This window comes from Gnatocerus cornutus, chromosome 5, assembly GCF_029298725.1.
Source record: "Gnatocerus cornutus isolate USDA-ARS CGAHR chromosome 5, icGnaCorn1.1, whole genome shotgun sequence".
NCBI classification, from domain to species: Eukaryota; Metazoa; Arthropoda; class Insecta; order Coleoptera; family Tenebrionidae; genus Gnatocerus; species Gnatocerus cornutus.
In genome coordinates this window covers 3723612-3745183 of record NC_142237.1, presented here as the reverse complement: position 1 = coordinate 3745183, position 21572 = coordinate 3723612, and the positions used below count along the sequence as shown (strand labels likewise).

At 33.7% G+C, this 21572-nt stretch overlaps 3 protein-coding genes across 3 annotated transcripts; 1 reads left to right on the top strand and 2 right to left on the bottom strand.

The window, feature by feature from the left end:
- Positions 1 to 1728: 1728 nt before the first annotated feature.
- On the bottom strand, positions 1729 to 5671 carry LOC148173761 (uncharacterized). Its single transcript, XM_088037359.1, has 6 exons — positions 5534 to 5671; positions 2547 to 2619; positions 2418 to 2500; positions 2235 to 2365; positions 2111 to 2182; positions 1729 to 2058 (listed from the first exon to the last, which is right to left on the bottom strand). Exons 1-6 carry the CDS (start codon positions 5664 to 5666, stop codon positions 1822 to 1824), a joined length of 729 nt encoding a protein of 242 aa, XP_087893485.1. The 5' UTR covers positions 5667 to 5671; the 3' UTR covers positions 1729 to 1821.
- Positions 5672 to 5708: 37 nt separating this feature from the next.
- LOC148173760 (retinol-binding protein pinta-like) lies at positions 5709 to 9197 on the bottom strand. Its single transcript, XM_088037358.1, has 4 exons — positions 8992 to 9197; positions 8786 to 8945; positions 6129 to 6501; positions 5709 to 6079 (listed from the first exon to the last, which is right to left on the bottom strand). The coding sequence occupies exons 1-4, from the start codon at positions 9128 to 9130 to the stop codon at positions 5825 to 5827; spliced, it is 927 nt and encodes a 308-aa protein (XP_087893484.1). The 5' UTR covers positions 9131 to 9197; the 3' UTR covers positions 5709 to 5824.
- Positions 9198 to 9292: 95 nt separating this feature from the next.
- On the top strand, positions 9293 to 10492 carry LOC148173759 (retinol-binding protein pinta-like). The gene is made up of 4 exons (XM_088036692.1): positions 9293 to 9481; positions 9528 to 9687; positions 9736 to 10108; positions 10162 to 10492. The coding sequence occupies exons 1-4, from the start codon at positions 9343 to 9345 to the stop codon at positions 10414 to 10416; spliced, it is 927 nt and encodes a 308-aa protein (XP_087892818.1). The 5' UTR covers positions 9293 to 9342; the 3' UTR covers positions 10417 to 10492.
- The last annotated feature ends 11080 nt before the right edge of the window (positions 10493 to 21572 follow it).

Below are 21572 nucleotides of genomic sequence, written 5' to 3'. Positions count from 1 at the left end.
CCATCGTTACATTTTATTAGTTTATAATATCAGAATGTTCCGGATGGCAATAATAAAGTTGCAAATTTATACACAAATTTTGTTTTTCATTGTGCAATTCGATTTTTGCACTGAAACCCTTAAATTCTGAATTTACGAAATCTACCCTTATTACTGAGTCGATCATATTTTTTCCCTTCTACTTCTAACTTCCAACACAATGTTACTTGATTAAACCCGTCTGAACACCTTGATCTAGTCAGGTCCGGGTTCAGTACAACTGGGAAGTCACAAAACTAATTGCCATCGGCCTCAAATAAATATCATGAAATAACTTATTGGGAGATCTTCGCCTTAAATTGTGTTTCAAGTATCTTCTGGACTACTCACGATGTTGCAAATTGAGATTTATTTTTGCTTTTGTTTGTTCTAGTACAATTGCGAAATTTTCAAAACTTTTCGAATTTTTTGATTTTATTTGCTTCAATGATCTATCGATATAATGATTAAAACGCGAACAAGTGAAACGTAGCTTCTGAACTAGAGGTAAAAATACAGAAAGGGATTAAGGTCGGTTGATACCCTGCGCTCATGAGAAAGTTCATATTGGATTCTTTAAAAATGTATTCTAAACTTGGTTTCCCGGTTTGTTCTTTTTGAAATATTTCATAAATTTTCTTTGGAAATTCTAAATACTCTAATTTTTTTATAAATTTATATTTTTTTTCTTCAATTTGCGGTAGTTTATGTTTTTTATAGTGCGCATGAATTTTTATTGTTCTTTGTTGATTTTCTTTAAATCATGTTTATTTCTTTCGAAGTCTCTTTAGTAATTTTTTAGAACCTCAAATGTTCAGTTGTTTTTGATCTATTATTTTAAATCGTTGAATTCTTTTAGATTAAATTCTTTTCATTATTTAAAAAATATATACAGTAGAGTCTCGCTAATCCGGCATAATGTTAAATTGAGAGTGCCGGATTAGTGAACGTTGGTCGGTAATCAAAAATTAAGTGAATAAAATAAGAACAAAAATAAGTTTATTAAAAATGTAAACAAAGAAACGCACTTACGAAATCATTGTTTTTGAAAAAAATCAGAAATCGGCTTCTGTATTTTATTCATCAATTCTTGTTTAAAAGCTTTTTCTAAGATTTCTTAGAATCATAATTTCCTGAGCACACAATTTTCTTCAGCCCAAATTATACATTTACTCAAGGATAACAAAGCTTCTGCAGGAATAAATAGGCGAATTGTTTTAGTGCCGGATTACTGGAGGTGCCGGTCTAGTGGAGTGCCGGATTATCGAGACTCTACTGTATTTAAATTGACTTTACATTCTTCATAGAATTTATTAATGCGCTATAAGGTATTCCTTTTTTTTTCGGATACTTTAGATCTGTTCATACTTTCCAGATTCGCCTTGGATTTTATATTATTTTTCTCTGGATTATGCAAAAGTCTATTTGCTTTTTCTTAAATTCTTATCAGTCAGTTTAGATTTTTCCTTAGAATTTAATTCAGATTTTTTTAGATTTACTTTGGCCTTTGATTTTTATATTATATATTAATATATCAAAGGAATAACAAACTGAAAAACCCTGCAAGAAAAATTCTGAGATGAAATAAAAAACTTAAAACTACGGCGGTGATGGAAAAAAAATCACTATTATATTCAACTGTTTATTATTGTTTTAGTTTTTTTTATTTTACATTTAGTTCACTTTTGGAGTTCTAAATTTCGCCCGCATTCGTACCAGTCTACCTAATACCTTCAAAAGGAGTTGGAACGACAGATATAGTCGCTACGGAATTCTGTGTTTTTCACAAATCCGTCAAAGGGTTTAACTCATCTTAGATTTACTTTCATTCTTTTTGTCTGAAATAGCTGACGAATTATTTTGTACAATTTCAACTTTTGGACTAATTAAACCCGAAACCATGCCTTGATATGCATTCTTAATTCTCATTTCTGCATCTTCACATGCTTCGTTTTCATTTAGACACAAGTTTTTAATTTCTGACAATGTGAAATTATATTCGAGTAGTCTCCCTTTGAGGCGATCAACGATATTTTCGCACTAGAAATTGATCAAAAATTAATCATGATGACTACGTATAAACTATCTTTACCAAATCCATTACTAAATATGAGAAATCTTGGCGATTTTCGGCAAATTTGACATAAAGTTTTAGTTTGTGGCTCTAAAAAAACCAACATTAGTTTTTAGTGATCAAGATAAATGTTTTGCATTACAAATTTGAGCAATATTTTTGGAATTTCGAGAGGATTCGAGTGTTGAACCAATTTCTCCAATAATGATTTTGTGTGGATATCGATAATTTTTTCCATGAGAGGTAACTTGTTGCAGGCACTCGTTGAAACAACTAAAATAATTTAAAATATTCTGGTATTCTCTACGTCCTCTTTTTTCTTTACCTTCTAATTTATCTCGATATAATTTTAATTTTAATATGTACTTTGTTTCTGATTTGATGACTTTGTTTCTAACCACAGCCAAACTGGAAAAATAAGAAGTGAGCGGGTAATGAAATATGTTTTTCTTACCATTGTTGAGTGTTTTGAGAATCTATTTTTATGTAATCTCTATGAGAATATCTCACGAACTTCGAGTTATTTGCTGAAAAAACTAAGTAATAATAATAGTCCGGTCAAATTAGACATTCTGTGCTACATAAATTGGCAACAAGCTGAATATTGGTACAATTGTTCAAAATACAATTATAAACAAACCCTGAAATTTCCCCATCATTCCCGTGTATGGAATTTTTTTTTATTCAAGGTCAAAGTTAAAAAAAATATGAGTTTTTCGCGGTTTTTCGCGATTTTCAGCAAAACGGTAAGTTTTATGATAAAAATACTTCAAACTAAAATTGTAGATCATAAAATTATCTATAAAAAATATATTAACACTTTTTTTCCTACAAGCCACCGTTTCAGAGATATAGCGATTTAAAAAGTTGTAAGATGGCGTATCATGTGGTAACATTTCGCGATAAAACAAATTCAATTTAGATGTCCAAAACGTGCTTTGGTTACACTAGATTTGCATGATTTCAGTTTGCATTAATGGTGCATAACAAGTATAGTTTGTACGGTGAGAGATTGAATGACAGAAAAGTCACTAAATCTACGCGATAAAAAGTGTACCGTACGCGCGAAATTTAAAATAACAAAATAACCCCAGTTACTGACAACCCTGTCAACCCATTTCGTGTAGGAATTTAGTGTTTTTAGTGTATTTTGTAGTATAATTTGCTACCAACCTATATGTCAACTGTCGAAATATCCCAATCTCTCACCGGATAAACTATAGCAGTCGTTCAATGTTCAATATTGCCGAAAAATAGTTAATTAAAATACACGCATCCTAACCCCTGTCAATTCTACACTTATGAGTAACACGTTCAACTAGTAAAGTCCGTTTTTTTATTAAAAAACCACCAACACCGCACTCTCCCACCACTTTACAACCGGCAACGTCGTCGATGGTGACTTTTTGGTGATAAAATCAAATAGGTTAGCTGCCTATTGACAATTTGATTACACAAAACGACTTTTCAGGCTGTGCAGAGTCTTTTCACTATTAAATCATTTGATTTGCAATCCAACAGGCTGTAAAAGAAACGTTTTTAACGGAAACACTGCCTAATTTTCAGCAATGTCAAAAATTTGACAACTTTTTTCTCACCAAAAATCTCACTAGGCAACGTTGCCGGTTGTAATGCAGGCGAAGATTGCGGTGTTGGTGGTTTTAAAAAAAAAACGGACGTCAAAATTTGCAAAGCCGTCTATGATTAATATTAATAAGAATCAATATTGCCGAAAAATAGTTAATTAAAATACACGCATCCTAACCCCTGTCAATTCTACACTTATGAGTAACACGTTCAACTAGTAAAGTCCGTTTTTTTATTAAAAAACCACCAACACCGCACTCTCCCACCACTTTACAACCGGCAACGTCGTCGATGGTGACTTTTTGGTGATAAAATCAAATAGGTTAGCTGCCTATTGACAATTTGATTACACAAAACGACTTTTCAGGCTGTGCAGAGTCTTTTCACTATTAAATCATTTGATTTGCAATCCAACAGGCTGTAAAAGAAACGTTTTTAACGGAAACACTGCCTAATTTTCAGCAATGTCAAAAATTTGACAACTTTTTTCTCACCAAAAATCTCACTAGGCAACGTTGCCGGTTGTAATGCAGGCGAAGATTGCGGTGTTGGTGGTTTTAAAAAAAAAACGGACGTCAAAATTTGCAAAGCCGTCTATGATTAATATTAATAAGAATCAATATTGCCGAAAAATAGTTAATTAAAATACACGCATCCTAACCCCTGTCAATTCTACACTTATGAGTAACACGTTCAACTAGTAAAGTCCGTTTTTTTATTAAAAAACCACCAACACCGCACTCTCCCACCACTTTACAACCGGCAACGTCGTCGATGGTGACTTTTTGGTGATAAAATCAAATAGGTTAGCTGCCTATTGACAATTTGATTACACAAAACGACTTTTCAGGCTGTGCAGAGTCATTTCACTATTAAATCATTTGATTTGCAATCCAACAGGCTGTAAAAGAAACGTTTTTAACGGAAACACTGCCTAATTTTCAGCAATGTCAAAAATTTGACAACTTTTTTCTCACCAAAAATCTCACTAGGCAACGTTGCCGGTTGTAATGCAGGCGAAGATTGCGGTGTTGGTGGTTTTAAAAAAAAAACGGACGTCAAAATTTGCAAAGCCGTCTATGATTAATATTAATAAGAATCACCATGTATTACAAGTCTAGAGATGAATATACAAGGTGTTTATAAATGTTTCTAGCATCAAGAGTGGCTATGAAATGTCAAATAAATTTGCCGCTCGTTACAAATGTGGGTTTGGATTTTTCAACTGACATTTGTAGTTAACCTCAATCATTAAACAACGCTAGTTTTGAAAACAAACTGTTCAAGTTGTGGTTTGAACACAGAAAATCTAAATTTCTGACACAAGACCGTAACTGAAAAGTCGTTGGCTTAAGTGACATTTGAATAATTGTGAACATAGTTATATTTACAAAGCGGCAAAATACTGCATGACAGGAATTCCAGAGCTTCCCTCGATGCTAGAAACATTTATAAACACCTTGTACGTGGCGTACTCATACATGTTATGACGATTACAACTGTTACAACTTTGAATCGTTATATCTCTGAAACGGTGGCTTGTGGGAAAAAAAGTGTTTCTATATTTTTTATAGATAATTTTATGATCTACAATTTTAGTTTGAAGTATTTTTATGATAAAACTTACCGTTTTGATGAAAATCGCGAAAAACCGCGAAAAACTCATTTTTTGACCTTTGACCTTAAATAAAAAAATTTACATACACGGGAATGATGGGAAACTTTTAGGGTTTGTTTATAATTGTATTTTGAACAATTGTACCAATATTCAGCTTGTTGCGAATTTATGTAACTTCGCCTTAACTTTTTGGTCTAATTTGACCGGACTATCTTGTGTATTGTTAGAAAATTTACCGTTTTTTGGTGTCGGATCACAACAACTGACAGCGTAACGTATTGGCGGTTTTGCAGCTCTTGTTATCGCGTAATGTTTACCTGGAACAATCACTAGTTGCACGTTACTGACAACTCTAATTCTTACGATCATTAAGTACACTTCTACTGTAGTCAGACATTTTATTTTTTCAGTAATTTTTATTAACCCACTTTTTGAAATACACGCACAGTTACTTGGTTGTTGTCTAAGTTACACCTTATTGATTTTACTCTACGTAGGCAGATAAGATAAAAATAATAATTTTAGTCTCAGTCGACAGCCAACTGTCTAAAGGATCCTTCCAAACCAAACACGGACTCTGACGTTTTGGGTGTTCCTATACGCTTTGTTTCGTCACTTCTATATTTATTGTCTTCCTTGAACCACTTTGCGTAACTTTCAACTTTGGCCTTCCAATGAGCAGCAATGTCTGGAATTTTACCTCCCTGTCCACCATATTCTTCTGGTAGAATTTCCTTTGGCATTGCAGCGGATAATTCGTCCACATTCTTATAAATTGATACCTAAAAAATTCAATTAGTACAGCCACAACTAAAGTTTTAATATCTGTACTCTTTTCCTGAGTTTTTCGGTTAGTAAAGGTTTGAACATACTGTAGAGCACATCGAAAACTCCTGTGATATTAAAAAAATATCCTCCTTTGATTCGAAATGGATACCCATGTTGGAAACAAGTCGTTGCTTTTTTCATCATCGAAAAAGGCATTGTTCTTATTAAATTCATGGTGACGTTAGACATGTCTTGTACTCCGACTATCCCAGCAATAGTGGCATTGTCGTCTTCAAGTAGCATGATATCTTGAATCATGGCATTTAGTCTACAAATATGAAGTTGGTTAATATTGTGCTGTTCCGCCACTCCATTTCTCATGAGCATGTATCTTGGGGCGGTTGGATTTGGTAGTTTTGGCAATGGAACCATAATACTAAAACACTGCTATATCAATCCTATGGGCCGGTTTTTCAATTGCTGATTAATTAGCTGATCACGTAATTGACAATTTTTGATTAACCAAAGGTTAACTTTTGGATATCGAAAATGGCGTTTTTCAATGATTTTTTAATTCTTAATTAGCCGATTCTCAATTAATCAAAAAGTCGTTAAGTTGGTACAACTGTGTATAGCTGTGAAGTTGCATCAAATATCAAACATTTGACATTGTCAAACAAAAGTTACTTTAACATTTTATTAAAAGTGAAACGGAAAAGTGTTCCTGTGCGATGGAAAAGCCTAGCAAACGATCTACCAACTTTATTGTAGAAGAGGAAACATTGCTAGTTGCTTTAGTAGACCAAAATAGAAATGTTATTGAGTGTAAAAAATCTGTTACATGGAAAGAAAAAGAACACGTATGGAAGAAAATTGAAAGAGAATTTAACTGCCGCAGTGGCAAAAGCTATTTTCGTAATGTGAAAGGGCTAAAAGAAAAATATGCTAACCTAAAGCGAACAACGAAACAAAAATGCGCCCATAGCAAACAATTTTTTTTTAAAACAGGTGGTGGAAATTCTGAAGAAGTTACACTAACTGTAGTGGATAAGGCAATAAAAGAAATGTTAGGCGAACAGATTGAAGGTTTATGTAATAATTTCGACAGCGACTCAAATAACACCAATGGTAAATAATTTCAATTTGTTTATCTGCTATTTTAACGCACACTTTTTAGAAGTTGCTTTAAGAAGAGAGTCTCTGCTCGATCTGATCACAACACCAGCAGTTATAGAGACGGTTTCTGGTGCTTTTGACGCTGAAGATATTACAATTCTCGATTCAAATGGTAAAAAAGTAAATACAATTACATTATAATGATTATAATTAATTTAATCAATCAATCAATCAATCATCTTCTGAAACAAACTGGAGTTCATATGCAACAAGAAATTTGAGAAAACCTCTGACCAAAAAACTCCAAAGTAAAAAAGTTACTCCAACACAAATTCTTAAATCTTTAATTAACCTGATTACAGGTAGAAAAATTGTTAAAACAAGAGTTACCAAAAAATATATTATAATAATATAATATATATTCTTATAGAAGAAAAATTACATTTTGTGAAGTTGCAGCGAGAAAAATTCTTAGAAGAACACGAACTTAGGATGAAAATTTTACAACAAAAACTGCTAATAAATGAAAAGAAAATTCAGAATCTCTGCAGTTAGTTAAGTTTTCTTTTTATTTGTTTATTAGCAGATTTTGTTGTAAAAAAGACTTCATTTTTAGTAAATTTCTTTGAATTTGGTTTAAATAAATGTTACAATCTTTCAAAATAACTATGTATCAAGTTATATCTTGTAATATTGTTAATTCCTCCTCTTATCTCTTCAGCATTTTGAACGCCAACATTATTAACAATATTAACAGCGACTTCTTGTTCTTCATTGACCACAGGTTCTGGTTCACCCTCATCACAAGCAATGTTATGCAAAACCGCAGTTGCAACTATTATGGCTTGTATGGTAACCAATTTTAATCTTAAACCTAAGGCAAGTGACGGAAATCTTCTCTTCTAAACTCCATATGAACTAATTAAATTAATTAAACATTCATTAAACAAATTTTCCGCTTGATTTTGAACTTGGAGCAAAGAAGTCAATAAATAACGCCTTGTGAGAGAGCCACTGTCCCCTACCAGAAAACTGTCTGCAAAATTTCCCATCTTGAATTTTTAAATTCTCCAGCCACATTTAAAGAACATAAAATCGCATAGTTAACAGCAACTGATTTTCGGGCGATAAACAGTCATTTCTAGACCCAAAAACTGCTATAAAGATTATTCGTTTTCACAATACTGACAAAATTTACCTTCTAGTGGCAAAAGAAATTGCTGCTTCTATGTCTTCTAATAAGTTATGTACCGTCCGTGGCCTCAACCGAAATCGGGCAAAAAAATCTTTTTGGTCCCACTCTGTATCTTCCAGTTTTTGGTCTACGAACCTCTTCGTCACTGCTGTATGCGTTTATGTCGAAATCCCACATAATGAAGATTCAGATTGATGTTTTCAATATTTTGTTTGACATTAGAAAATTGGAAGTTAATTACTTGATATTTCAAGCATTTAAGTAAACTGCACGTTAACATAAACTTTTTGATTAATTGACTCTTGAAAAATTGACAAATTTCGTTCATTACAAATTAAAAGCTAACTAACAATTAATCAGCGATTGAAAAACTGGCTCCGTTATGTATGGTTTTAACTATTCCAGTTACCTAAGCGACAAAATCTTCTGAATTTCCGGATCGAACGGATCACGATTTGCAAAAAATTCAGGAGCAATCGTCCTCAAAGTGTAATGCATATCGAGTTTTTCTTTGGTGCGTTCTAGGCTAAATTTAGTTCCCCTAAGGAACGCAATCAAAAACTGATCATCTAAAAGGAAAATGACTGTTTTTGTAGTCACCAAGGAAATGCTTACCTGTTCTGCAGTTGAGATGTGGTTGTTTTTTGAGCCATTCTTTGATGTATGTAATATCACTTTGGATCCTAGTTGGCTCTTCATTTAGTTCTTTAGCAGCCACTTCTTGCAGCTCCTTAGAAATTTCTCGAATCGACATGGTTTGAGGTCTGAAGATCTCTGAAGTTTGTCAAAGTAAAGATAAAACCTTACTATCTGATATTTTAAAATTATTTTATTGATTGATTAACGGATTTATTGTACGTAATACTGAACTCACTGAGACGCGATTAATCTATTGATACAATCAGATAATAAAGTTTTATCTTTAGTTTTGAGTTGGCAAATTTCTAGTGAGCGCGTGTAGAAACGATGTCGATCCGAGAAGTTTGTAAAGAGCTGCAAGAAGTGGCTGCTAAAGAACTAAATGAAGAGCCAGGTAGAATCCAAAATGACATCGCATACATTAAAGAATGGCTCAAAAAACAACCTCATCTTAATTGTAGAACAGGTAAAAATCTCAATTGTTTGACCATGAAAAACCAATCTTGTTCTAGATGAGCAGTTTCTGATTGCATTCTTAAGAGGAACTAAATTTAGTTTAGAACGCACCAAAGAAAAACTCGACATGCACTACACTTTGAAAACGGTTGCACCGGAATTTTATACAAATCGTGATCCGTTCGCTCCTGAAATTCAAAAGATTTTGTCTCTTGGGTAATTTAAGCTTTTTCAAAACCTGCAGATTATTTTGTGGTATTTTAGAATTTTGCTTCCATTGCCAAAATTACCGCATCCTGGTGCCCCAAGGTATATGCTAATGCGAAATGGAGTGGCAGAACAACACAATATTAACCAACTTGATATCTGTAAAGTTAATGCGATGCTTGAAGACATCGCGCTGATTGAAGACGACAATACAACTATTGCTGGAATAGTCGCTGTTCAAGACATGTCCAACGTCACTTTGAATTTAATTAAATCTATGCCTTTCTCGTTGATGAAGAAAGCTACGACTTGTTTCCAACAAGGGTATCCATTTAGAATCAAAGGCGGATATTTTTTTAACATAACTGGAGTTTTCGATGTTATCTACAGTATGTTCAAACCTTTACTAACCGAAAAACTTAAGAAAAGAGTACGGGCATTAAAATGTAGTTGCAGTTGAATTTCTAATTCTTATTTTTTCAGATGTCAGTTTATAAAAATTTGGATGAATTGTCGACTGCAATGCCAACGGAAATATTACCAGAAGAATATGGTGGACAAGGAGGTAAAATTCCAGACATTGCTGCTGATTGGAAGGCTAAAGTTGAGAGTTACGCCAAGTGGTACAAAGAGGACGAAAAATACAGAACTGACGAAACGAAGCGGATTGGAACACCAAAAACCTCAGAATCCGTTTTTGGTTTGGAGGGATCTTTCAGACAGTTGGCTGTCGATTGAGATGAAAAGTATTGTTGTTGCTTATCTATCTACGTGTAACTTTGATAATAAAATACAAACAACTGTGCAATTAAAATAGATGTTTTTACAGAGTAAAAATTTGTCATTTCATACTGAGGTGTTCTCTTCAACTTTGTTGAAAATTTGAAAATTTTTTATTTTTATAATCATTCTAATTAGTCGATTGTCGTGTGTTTTCGTTTTAACATACCTTCTGAACAATTCACATATTAAAAGTCCTAAACAAATTGAAAAAGCACGTGTTTCGCGTGTTGAAAATAAAATTAGTCTGTCAAAAATTTTGATGATTTTTATTTTTGACTTAATTTTGTTGGTTTTACACAAAATACGCCTCCATAATTGTTCAATCTTCGATGAACAATAGTATAATTTATAATTTTTCAATAATTTAATTTTTTTTGTGAAAGTCAATGTTAACGTAAATTTATTTTTTATCTGAAATAAGTCAATGTAAAAAGATTCTATTACGACATTTCCTGTTAAAAAGTTCAATCACTCAATGAAATTGCAAGTTATCAAGAATCAAAGGCGTCAACAGGAAAAGAATTAGCAAATTCTCCAAAGCCGTCAGCGACAACCAAACAATCAAACCGTCAGCAATCATCAATAGCGCGTTAGCTTTAGCATTAGGTTCATCAATTTTTAGAGTCACTGGTTAGTTATTAATTATTATTATGTGTATATTTGTGTAAATTTAGAAAAATAGACAGTATTAATAATCAAGTCGTTACGCTGTCACTCTGCCCAACCACCCACATTCATTCCCCATCTGAACATTACTATATATATAAAACGTGTACAGGCGGAACGCCTCTAATAAAACGAGAATACCGGCGAACGAGTTACGTAGTTTTGCGCGAGTACCTTCTTTCACCGATTTTTTCTCGACACTTTCGCCGAGCTTTCCCAAACGTACACTTTCCCGAGATTCCGGTGGTTGTGGTTTGGTCCTTTTCCGATTTTTGCTTTTCGCGTGAGAGACTTTTGAAAGTCGTTTTCGTTCGTCCGCCTTTGCTGACGTGGTAGATGTTTCAAAATGCTTTAATGTTCGTGGGGACAAAACCATAACCATTAAGTCGAGAGACTCAGTTATAAACATCTCAAAAGGGTCTGATTTTTTGTACACACAACATGTACGGTAGCGGCTTTTTTTCTCGGCACTTATTTAAATCGGTTCGAGCAACGAAGGAAACATTAGCGGAGATTGATTTATTAATCGAATTCGACTTATTTTTAATACAGGATTTCTTTGACCATCAAGGTGTGTTTTGGGTATGTATGCGTAACTTACACATGAAAATCTTTAAGCATATTTCAAAACTTCAATTTACAAGCGCGAATTCATTGTTTAATCACAGATTATCATTTGATAGACAAACATTTCTTGATACTCTGTATAAAAAATTTGCATAAATACCAAGTATCTAAGAGGCTATTTTTAAGGATACTTATGCGAAAGTACAACAGATAAATGAAATGAACGTGACGATTATCGAATTTTATTACGACTCCGTCGATTTTTAATCGTTGATATTAGAGAGACTAAAAATGCGGGAAATCTTTACACAAAAGGAGTAAAAAATTAGAAAATTTCAGAATCTGCTAATTTACTGGTTTAATGCTTTTGTATAGTGAGTACTGCAATTAAGCCATGAAATCACTATTTGGTACCTGCTGTAACTTGACAGCGAAGCTTCAAATACTACTGTATTTTTTACCTCTTTTCTTGGGATCTGAAGTGGTAAACAAACTGGACCGCCGCTTTCGGGTGACGAAGACTTTATTACTTAAAGCATAATCAAAGAAACGAACGTGTAATCAATTTCGTTTTTTTAAATTTTAATCCATTCCCGACCTACTACAACAAAGTCGTACTTTATTATCTCTCGAAACCGTAGCGTATCATTTTTCATTAATTTTTCGCATATTGGGATATTTCTCCAAACAGTTACCGATGGAAATTTTATTCCAAGCGTGTGATTTTGGTACGGGGAGAAGTTACAAAAAAAACATATCTACAAATAAATCCTAACTTATTCTGTTCTGACGATATAAATAAAATATTCTTTATAATTTAATTCTTAATTCTAAATCGACATCACTGCATTCCTGTTCACACAACTAAAACAACGACCATCACACAGCGATAGTCGCGATAAACAAATATGAACTGGACGAAAACAATAAATTAACAAGGGATTAAGAAGTCCTGATGGTCGTTTTATTGTAGTTTAACAAAAAAAGAAAAGGGAACCGTTCATCATAAATAGGTACCCCAAAACGCAAGTACCATTTACGACTCGGCCAACTTATAATCGTTCTAAAGCAGTAAATAGATATTAGACGAGACTAAAAGTGCAAGTGTGTATGACTTAATAAGGTACTTATTACACAAAAAGAGTACATCATCTGAGTTAGTTTTGTTATTTATGAGTATTTATAAGTACCGACATCCACTCCACACCCTTTGTCACCAGAAAAAAAAACGACCATCAGACAGGGATAGTCGGGTAGCACATTTTGCCGATGTTTTTCATCAATAACAAAATCTGCTATTCGGTAAATTGGTACTATTGTGTAGTGAGTTTTAAAGTAATGCCGACAACTGTTCAAGCGGAGATAAGAAGGAGGTATATGAGAATTGAATAAATAAGAGTGACTTTGCTGTTCGCAATTTTGCATACGCTACGCTTCGCCTTGCTACTACAATTTAATTGCTCGACAAAAAGTAGCACTTTTCTGCCGTCTAAAAAAATCTATTTTTTCAAACGTCAAAAATTTGACAGTTTTCACGACCGAACTATTCTATTCTATACTATTCTCGCTCCTTTTGCCCTTTTGCCGACGAGTTTCCAAACTAACAAAGTGGCGGGTTTTCGTCCTCTTCGGCCGTTTAATTTTCGCAAAATCAATTTTTAAATATCGCGGTACGTCGGTCGTCGCGGGGACAAAACCATAACCATAATGTGGAGAGAGTCATAAAGATCTATCACCGTTCCAAAAAAGGGTCTGATTTTTTGTATACATAACAAGTACGGTAGCTGCTTTTTTTCTCGGCACTTATTTCAATCGGTCCGAGCAACGAAGAAAACATCGGCGGAGATTGATTTATTAATCGAGTTCGGCTTATTTTTAATACAGAATCTTTTTGACCGTCAAGGCATGTATGTGTATCTTACACTTGAACATCTGAACTCCTCTTTACAAGCGCGAATTAATTGTTCATTTGATGAACAAACATTTGTCGACACTCTGTATAAAAAATTTGCATAGATAGCAAGTATCTAACGAGGTCTTTTTTGAAATTTCGACTATCAAAAAATAGATTGCCGTGATTTTATCGAAAGTCAAGGCAGATCTCCACGGTCCACACCCATCCTCACCTGAAAAAAACGACCATCAGACAAGCGACTGGTGAATTTTACCGAATTTGCTAATTTACCGGTTTAATGCTTTTGTGTAGTGAGGACTCTAATTAAGCCATAAAATCACTATTTGGTACCTGCTGTAACTGTAACTTGACAGCGGAGCTTCAAGTGTTGCCCGAGTATTATGACCAGTATTTTTTACCTCTTTTCTTGGGATTTGAAGTGGTATAAACAAACTTGACCGCCCTTTCTCGGTGACGAAGACTTTATTACTTAAAGCATAATCAAAGAACGGAACCTGTAGTGAATTTCGTTTTTCTAAATTTTAATCCATTCCCGACCCACTACAACAAAGTCGTACTTTATTATCTCTGGAAACCGTAGCGTATCGAGACAAATACGATTTTCATTAATTTTTCGCATATTGGGATATTTCTAGAAACAGTTACCGATGGAAATTTTATTGCAAGCGTGTGATTTTGGTACGAGGAGAAGTTACAAAAAAAAAATCTTCAAATGAATCCTAACTTATTCTGTTCCGATGATATAAAAAAATATTCTTCATTGTATAATAATGAATGAACGGATAAACAACTCGAAGAAAACAAAAAATTTTCAAGGAGCCTGTTCGGCGCTTATTTTTAATATGTAGTACACAATTTGATATGTTTTCAATGTCAAGTAGCAAGCTATTTTTTTCAAAGTGTCAATTCCGACTAAATATCAACAAACAGATTTGCACAATCTTATCGAAAGTCAAAGCAGACGTAAAAAGGATACTATTATACTTACAGTTAACAAAATTTCAACAGATAAATTAAATTGATGCGACGAGTTCAAATTTTGGTGAACATTTACGATTCGATCAAATTTTTAATCGTTGTAAGACAGCAGATATTAGAGGGATTAAACAAATTAAGCGAATTTTACCCATGTCTTTAACAATGAGAAAATTTTAGAATCTGCTATTTGGTGGTTTTGTTCTATTGGGTAGTGACTACCCCAATTAAGCCATAAAATCATTATTTGGTACCGACAACTAGAAGTTCATAGCCGAGCTTCGAATGTTGTTCGATTCTTTCGCGGAGTCTGTAGTAATTTGAGAGGAACTGATGGAATTAATGATGTACGATCGAATAAAATAATGTTCATTACGAATGAACTGATAAACAAATATGAACTCCAAGAAAACAATAAAATAACAAGAGATAAAGAATGCTAAACCTATATAAAAAATGATCGGACGTCCTGATAGTCGTTTTATTGTAGTTTAAAAAAAACAGAATCGTTGAACATAAATACCCCAAAACTAAGTACTATTTACGACTCGGCCGATTTTTAATCGTTCTAAAGCAGTAGATATTAGGGAGACTAAAAATGTAAACCATCACACTACATGATTCTTAATTAGTTTTGTTATTTACGACAAGTATCGAGATCACTCCACACCCTTTCTCACCAGAAAAAACTGACCATCCTGATGGTCGTTTTATTGTAGTTCAACAAAAAAAAAACAACCCTTGGACAAACCCCAAACCGTACATCTACAATTACACGATGTTTATACAAAATGTTTAAATACATAAAATATAGTTTACGGTAGCGGCTTCTTTTCTTTGAAAGAATCTCCACTTATTAAAATCAGTCCGAGCTCTGAAAAAAACATAATTTGACATTAATTAATTACGAAACCGTACTCTCAATTTACAAGAAAATACGATTTTTCATGCATGTTTCGGATACAATTATTTGCTTTGGGTGTGCTAAATGAGTTCTTTAGGTCCTTATTTCGGTAAAAAAAAAGAATATTTTGGAAGGTACAGGCGATTTCTGAGTTGGTGTCCTCTAAACCATAAAATGGAGCTGCTGTAAATCAGTAATAATCACATCCTATTTAACCTTTTCTTTTGTGAATGTGGTACGGGTACGACTTTCGACTAATCTTCGTTCATAACTTATGATAACAGGCGTTGGAAAAGGAAAACAATAAACCACCAAACGGTATCGATAATAGAACAAAACTTATCCAAAAAAGGTTGTCAAGAATAACAGAATTCGCCTTCTGCTTACATTTTCATTTAAACATAGAAATAAAATAATACAAAATAAATAGAATATTGAAGTAGCAATGATGTTATCGGGGATAATTGAAGTTACAAAATTTGTTCAATTTTTTGCTGTCGGTTTTGCGTTTGAGAAGCTGTGGGACCTGTCATGGGTTCCAACCATTTTATGACTTAGCGGACACTAACTTAGAAATCGCCTTAAGGGGATCTTCGCAGTCGAACAGTATTCAGATTTTTTGTGGGCAGGGCACTGTAATTTGGCAGAAATCACTTAAGTTGTGAATAAGCAATGGTGCAACCAGTATGTAAGAAAAAGAAAGTAATACAAACATTTAGAGAACTGAAATTCGACACTTTCAAGTTCCCTGTTATTGGTCGAAAAATGGTTCTGACCTGACCATAACAAATTAGCCAGATGAGCATTGAGGGATGAATGGGAGTTTACGATGCTGGTGTGTAGGTCTATGGTAAATAGAATAATAAGCATAAAAAATACATATATTGAACAAAATTGATACATAGTATTTTTCAATTGTTTATTTTAAAATTTCACGGGCCATTGATTCTAGGTAAAATTTTTTTAGTTTAGGCAGCATTGTATCCCAAAATGATTGCTCATATTCGATCTGGAACAATAAATGAATACATAAATATCGTTAATTAATTAATGTTTACATTTTACCTTTTCAACAAAAAATCCACAAGGAGTCCAAACCATAAAGTGGCAATATTTCGCTCCTGTGATGGCCAGCTGTCCTTGTACTTGGTAAAAATATTGATGGTTTCGTTTCAGCTGGAGATTTCCATCATTTCGTACCAAGTAATTTAATTTTTTTTCCTGGCTTGCTTCTTGAGGGGTTGTGTTCTTTATTGACCAAGGGCACTTGATTTCTAAAATGTTGTCTTTGTCAATAATTCCATCCGGGCTAGCACCAAGAAAGTTATTGTCTTTGTCAATAAAAAGTCCGCAATCTGAAATGGTAACCCCAAACTGTCTTTGGAATAATAATTTCGCAGTACTCTCGTTTTCGGATCCCCATTTGATGGCGGCGCTCTTTCTAAATTCACTCGACAAAATGTTTTGGCATAATTTTTTTGGGTCTGTTGAATTTCGTAATTTGCACACAGTGCCGAAATTAGAGGCAGTCAATCGGTATCTTCTTTCTTCCTTCCACCTAGTATTAGCGGTTTATCCTCGTGTCTCTTTTTCAATAAACTTTATTTGTTCAGCGTCCTTTTCCAAACTTGTCAATAAATCCTGCCGTTTTTTTTTTAAATTCTTCTTCGTCCATTTGAATCCCGTAATCTTCGTCAGGTGGTGCAACAGTTTTTTTCTTTTTTTATCGGGGAAACAACTGCCTCCTAGCTTTATTGTAAGCAGATTTTCTTTTCACGCTCGCAATGTACATTTTTGCGTACTTTCCTGGGCTTCGTCCGGTCATGTTTTTTGAAATAGTCGAAAAATAGTTACTTTTTTTATTATAAGCAATAGCTGCTGCATTGCATCTTATTGCATAACTATTTTTTATAGAAAAATGTATCCTTTTCCCTCCTGTGAATTTACAAATTATTGCATTGTAACATTCAGCGGCATTATTTTTCATATTCAAAATTAAGCTGAGGGCATTTTGAACCAGTCTTTTCCCGCAGGCTTCTATGTCTTCGAAGATTCCAGACTCTATCATCTGTGGAACTAAATTTACTTCGTTGTCTTTCTTTCCTTGACAAAAGTAACTATCACAGCAATCGTGTAATCCAAAAACATGTTTTGGACTATTGATGATGTCTTTTGTCAGAAGAGCCACTCTTCCAAAGAAATTTTTTCTGTTCTTCTATACGAAATTGCCTTCTTCACAGCAGTTCTTAGTCTCAATATGTTATTGTTGAGACATTTACGCAGAGTTGGAGGTACTAAAGTCTTTTTCGAACTGAATCTTAGCTTACACAGATCCCTAAGTTTAGAGCAGTAATTTCTAAGTAAATTTCTAAGTAAAAAGTTGTTTATAGGGAGTTTTGTCCTTTCTATTCATTGTGGTTTATTTTCTCGCACAACAAAAATTAAAACTTTATTTCACTTCTATAACACGCGCACTGATACCAGATCAAATGACGACACTGACTCAAGATCAAATGATGATACTAAAGAAATGAACAGTGCGACACCCTCACCCGAAGACTTTGAATTTACTGTTACTTTTACCCTTTCTTTTATGACAGTTTAAAATAAATGTAGTTTCGTTAAAACGAAATTGTGCTCCAAACTTTTTTGTGTCTGCTTTCCAACCCTTTTTCTAAGGATTTCATTTAGGTATTAGTTCCATGTAAGGAAAAAAATGGAACAATATTCTTCTCTATTCACGGAAACGTATTTACAACTGCAGTCCTGTTAATACCCTGTTCCGGTTCAATTATTATTATTAGAGAAACTTTTTTTCACTCATAAATCTAGCGGTTGTTCTTTGTCCTGTGTTACAGTTTGATTGTACATTCAGGATCCGACAACACTCATGTAACGACCCCAAATCGGTATTAATTATGAAGCTAAAATGATTGAAATAAAATGAAATCAAAATATGAATTAAAAGATGTGGTAACGAGACATTTAATAATTCTTAAAAATAATTTTAATTTACCACAATTGCTTCTGAACCGCAAACTAATAAGCGATTTATGATAGGTAACACTTTTATCCTGGCCAGACCCTTGCTAATCTTCCGGATACTTCAACGCTTCTTGTCCCAAGATGGGTAAAAATATTGCCTATCATAAATCACCCAAGGAGCGTTTCAGAAGCAATTGTCGCAAATTAAAAATATTTTTAAGAATTATTAAATATCTCGTTACATCTTTAATTCACATTTTGATTTCATTTTCATAGTTTTGGCAATAAAAGAAACATAATAGGTTAAGTTTGCCACCGATTTGTCAATTTTTATTTTTGAAAAAAACGTCATTTTTGGCATTTAAATAACATATGGTTAGCACTAGATTAAAACTGGTTACCTCAATTTAAAGCGCCCCGTTTTCTCTACATGTACAAAAAAAAATAATTTGTAGCTTCATAATTAATAGCGATTTTGGCCCGGTACAGTAGTGTTATTACCTTATGACTCAGGGTTGAGTGTTATAGACTATTTCTTTCATCTCTAAATAAAAGAGACCCAAATGCAAAGAGAATAGCAAGCAAAAAGACAAGGATGCTGATGGACACATGTGCCGTTATGCTCCGCCCGACACAAGTCGTGTTGTACCATACCAGAATTTAATTCCGTAAACTTGGGAGATATTGATTTAATTTATTTTCCATTTCTTTCATTTATTTATACAAATTTTGTTTAACTCGATTTATAAAAACCTTTTAAAAAAAAAAGTTCTTTCGGGTAGCAGAGCCAAAATTTACAAAAAGCAATAATTTTGTATTTCCATTTTCATAAAAAAATATTTAAAAATAGTTAGATACATTTTTTTAAACATTTCTTCTTGTAACTCCAATTAAGTGTATTTTAAGGACACCATATTAAAAATTCAAGACAGAGTACAAAAAAATGTGGCCAAAATATGGAAAAAACGTTTCGCCTACCCCGGAAGAATCCCCTTAATTACTATGGAATTCTATGAATTGAACTGTCGTCATAAACAAAAATTATCAACAGCGTAGTACTGTTAAATTTTTAATAGCGAAGTCCGTTGGTTATTTTTTTTAAACCTTTCAGTCTGTTTTTTTCTAAAATTTTCAGAAAATTCTTCATTTTGCCATGCGTAGTTATTTGTATCAGAGTTTCAAAAATCAAAAAAAAACAATATATGAAGTTATTTTAAAACTTTCTTTGCTAAATGTTAAATGACAAAATACAATTAAAATTTTACAAAATGGCCCTCGGAATTCTGTAAAACTCGCCTTTTTTGTTTCTTAATCTAACAAATAAACAATTTCAAATTAATATGCAACGCCACGGAAAAGCGAGGTCCACGAAAAAAGCGAGTCTACAGAATTCCGAGGGCCACCTAGTTACTATATATATAAAACGTGTACAGGCGGAACGCCTCTAATAAAACGAGATTACCGATAATACTTTGGGAACAAATTTCTCCTAGACCGATTTTTTCTCCGTCTTTTCATCGAGCTTTTCCAAAAGTACAGTTTCCCGAAAAAGGTTTAGGGTAGGTTTCGTCCTTTTCGGACTTTAGGTTTTGGCGTGAGAAGAGACTTTTGAAAGTCGTTTTCGTTCGTCCGGCTTTGCTGACGTGCTAGACGTTTCAAAATGCTTTGAAACAGAGAAATGTTCGTCGACATAGTGAAAAATTCTTGGGGATTCTTTGAGTGAGTTGTAAACACTTAGAAGCGGCCACCCAAAAAGGTTTATATTTATGGTAGTGTTTTTTTTGCCACTTGAAACCGATCCCAGCGACGACGAAAACATAATCGGAGATTGATTGAAGTACTCTGAATTAAACTGAACGTATTTGTGGCACTGAATTTTTTTTCATCGGTTTATAGACTGTTAGGCTTATTTTTTTAATATAAAAATTTTACATTGATTCACTTTCAATAACAAATGACAGTAGTATGTAGTCTAAAAAGTAGTATTTGTTATTTCTCCGAAAAGTGGCTTTGCTGTTCGCAATTTTGCATACGCTACGCTTCGCCTTGCTACTACATTTTAATTGCTGATAAAATCTACTATTTTTTTCAAACGTCATAAATTTGACAGTTTTCACGATTGAACGATTGAGTTTCCAAACTAACAAAGTGGCCGGTTTTCGCCTTTTTCGGCCGTTTGGTTTTCGCGAAATCATTTTTTAAATATCGCCGTACGTCGGTTGTCGCGGGGACAAAACCATAACCATAATGTCGAGAGAGTCATAAAGATCTATCACCGTTCCAAAATAGGGTCTGATTTTTTGTATACATAGCAAGTACGGTAGCTGCTTTTTTTTTCGGCACTTATTTAAATCGGTCCAAGCAACGAAGAAAACATTAGCGGAGATTGATTTATTAATAGAGTTGGGCTTATTTTTAATAGAGGACCTCTTTGACCGTCAAGGTGTCTTCACATCACAGATCATCATTTGATGGACAAACATTTGTTGAGACTCTGTATAAAAAATTTGCATACATAGCAAGTACCTGACGGGCTTTTTTAGAAATTTTGACTATCAAAAAATAGTTTGGCGCGATTTTATCGAAAGTCAAGGCAGATCTCCAAACTCCACACCCACCCTCACCCGAAAAAAAACGACCAGCAGACAAACGGCTGGTGAATTTTACCGAATCTGCTAATTTACCGGTTTAATGCTTTTGTGTAGTGAGGACTCTAATTATGCCATAAAATCACTATTTGGTACCTGCTGTAACTGTAACTTGACAGCGGAGCTTCAAATATTGCCCGAGTGTATTTTTTACCTCTTTTCTTCCTGAAGTGCATGTAAACAAACTGGACCGCCCCTTCCGGGTAACGAAGACTTTATTACTTAAAACATAATCGAAGAACCGAACGTGAAATGAATTTTATTTTTCTAAATTTTAATTCATTCCCGACCTTCTACAACAAAGTCGTACTTATTATATTTCGAAACAGTAGCGTATCATTTTTCATTCATTCTTCGCACCTTGGGATATTTCTCGATGTTACCAATGTTACCAATGTTACCAGTGTTACCAATGTTACCAGTGTTACCAATGTTACCAATGTTACCAGTT

What these genes read in the sequence shown, in the direction of transcription:
- LOC148173761 (XM_088037359.1), bottom strand. Translation starts at nt 5,666, where the DNA reads ATGATCGTAAGAATTAGAGTTGTCAGTAACGTGCAACTAGTGATTGTT. An exon ending in TCTCAAAACACTCAACAATG is followed by an intron (nt 2,501 to 2,546) that starts GTAAGAAAAACA and finishes TTATTTTTCCAG; the next exon opens with TTTGGCTGTGGTTAGAAACA. An exon ending in CATATTTAGTAATGGATTTG is followed by an intron (nt 2,059 to 2,110) that starts GTAAAGATAGTT and finishes ATCAATTTCTAG; the next exon opens with TGCGAAAATATCGTTGATCG.
- LOC148173759 (XM_088036692.1), top strand. Translation starts at nt 9,343, where the DNA reads ATGTCGATCCGAGAAGTTTGTAAAGAGCTGCAAGAAGTGGCTGCTAAA. An exon ending in CAAAAGATTTTGTCTCTTGG is followed by an intron (nt 9,688 to 9,735) that starts GTAATTTAAGCT and finishes GTGGTATTTTAG; the next exon opens with AATTTTGCTTCCATTGCCAA. An exon ending in CCGAAAAACTTAAGAAAAGA is followed by an intron (nt 10,109 to 10,161) that starts GTACGGGCATTA and finishes TTATTTTTTCAG; the next exon opens with ATGTCAGTTTATAAAAATTT.
- LOC148173760 (XM_088037358.1), bottom strand. Translation starts at nt 9,130, where the DNA reads ATGTCGATTCGAGAAATTTCTAAGGAGCTGCAAGAAGTGGCTGCTAAA. An exon ending in ACATCTCAACTGCAGAACAG is followed by an intron (nt 8,946 to 8,991) that starts GTAAGCATTTCC and finishes TTTTCCTTTTAG; the next exon opens with ATGATCAGTTTTTGATTGCG. An exon ending in CCGAAAAACTCAGGAAAAGA is followed by an intron (nt 6,080 to 6,128) that starts GTACAGATATTA and finishes TGAATTTTTTAG; the next exon opens with GTATCAATTTATAAGAATGT.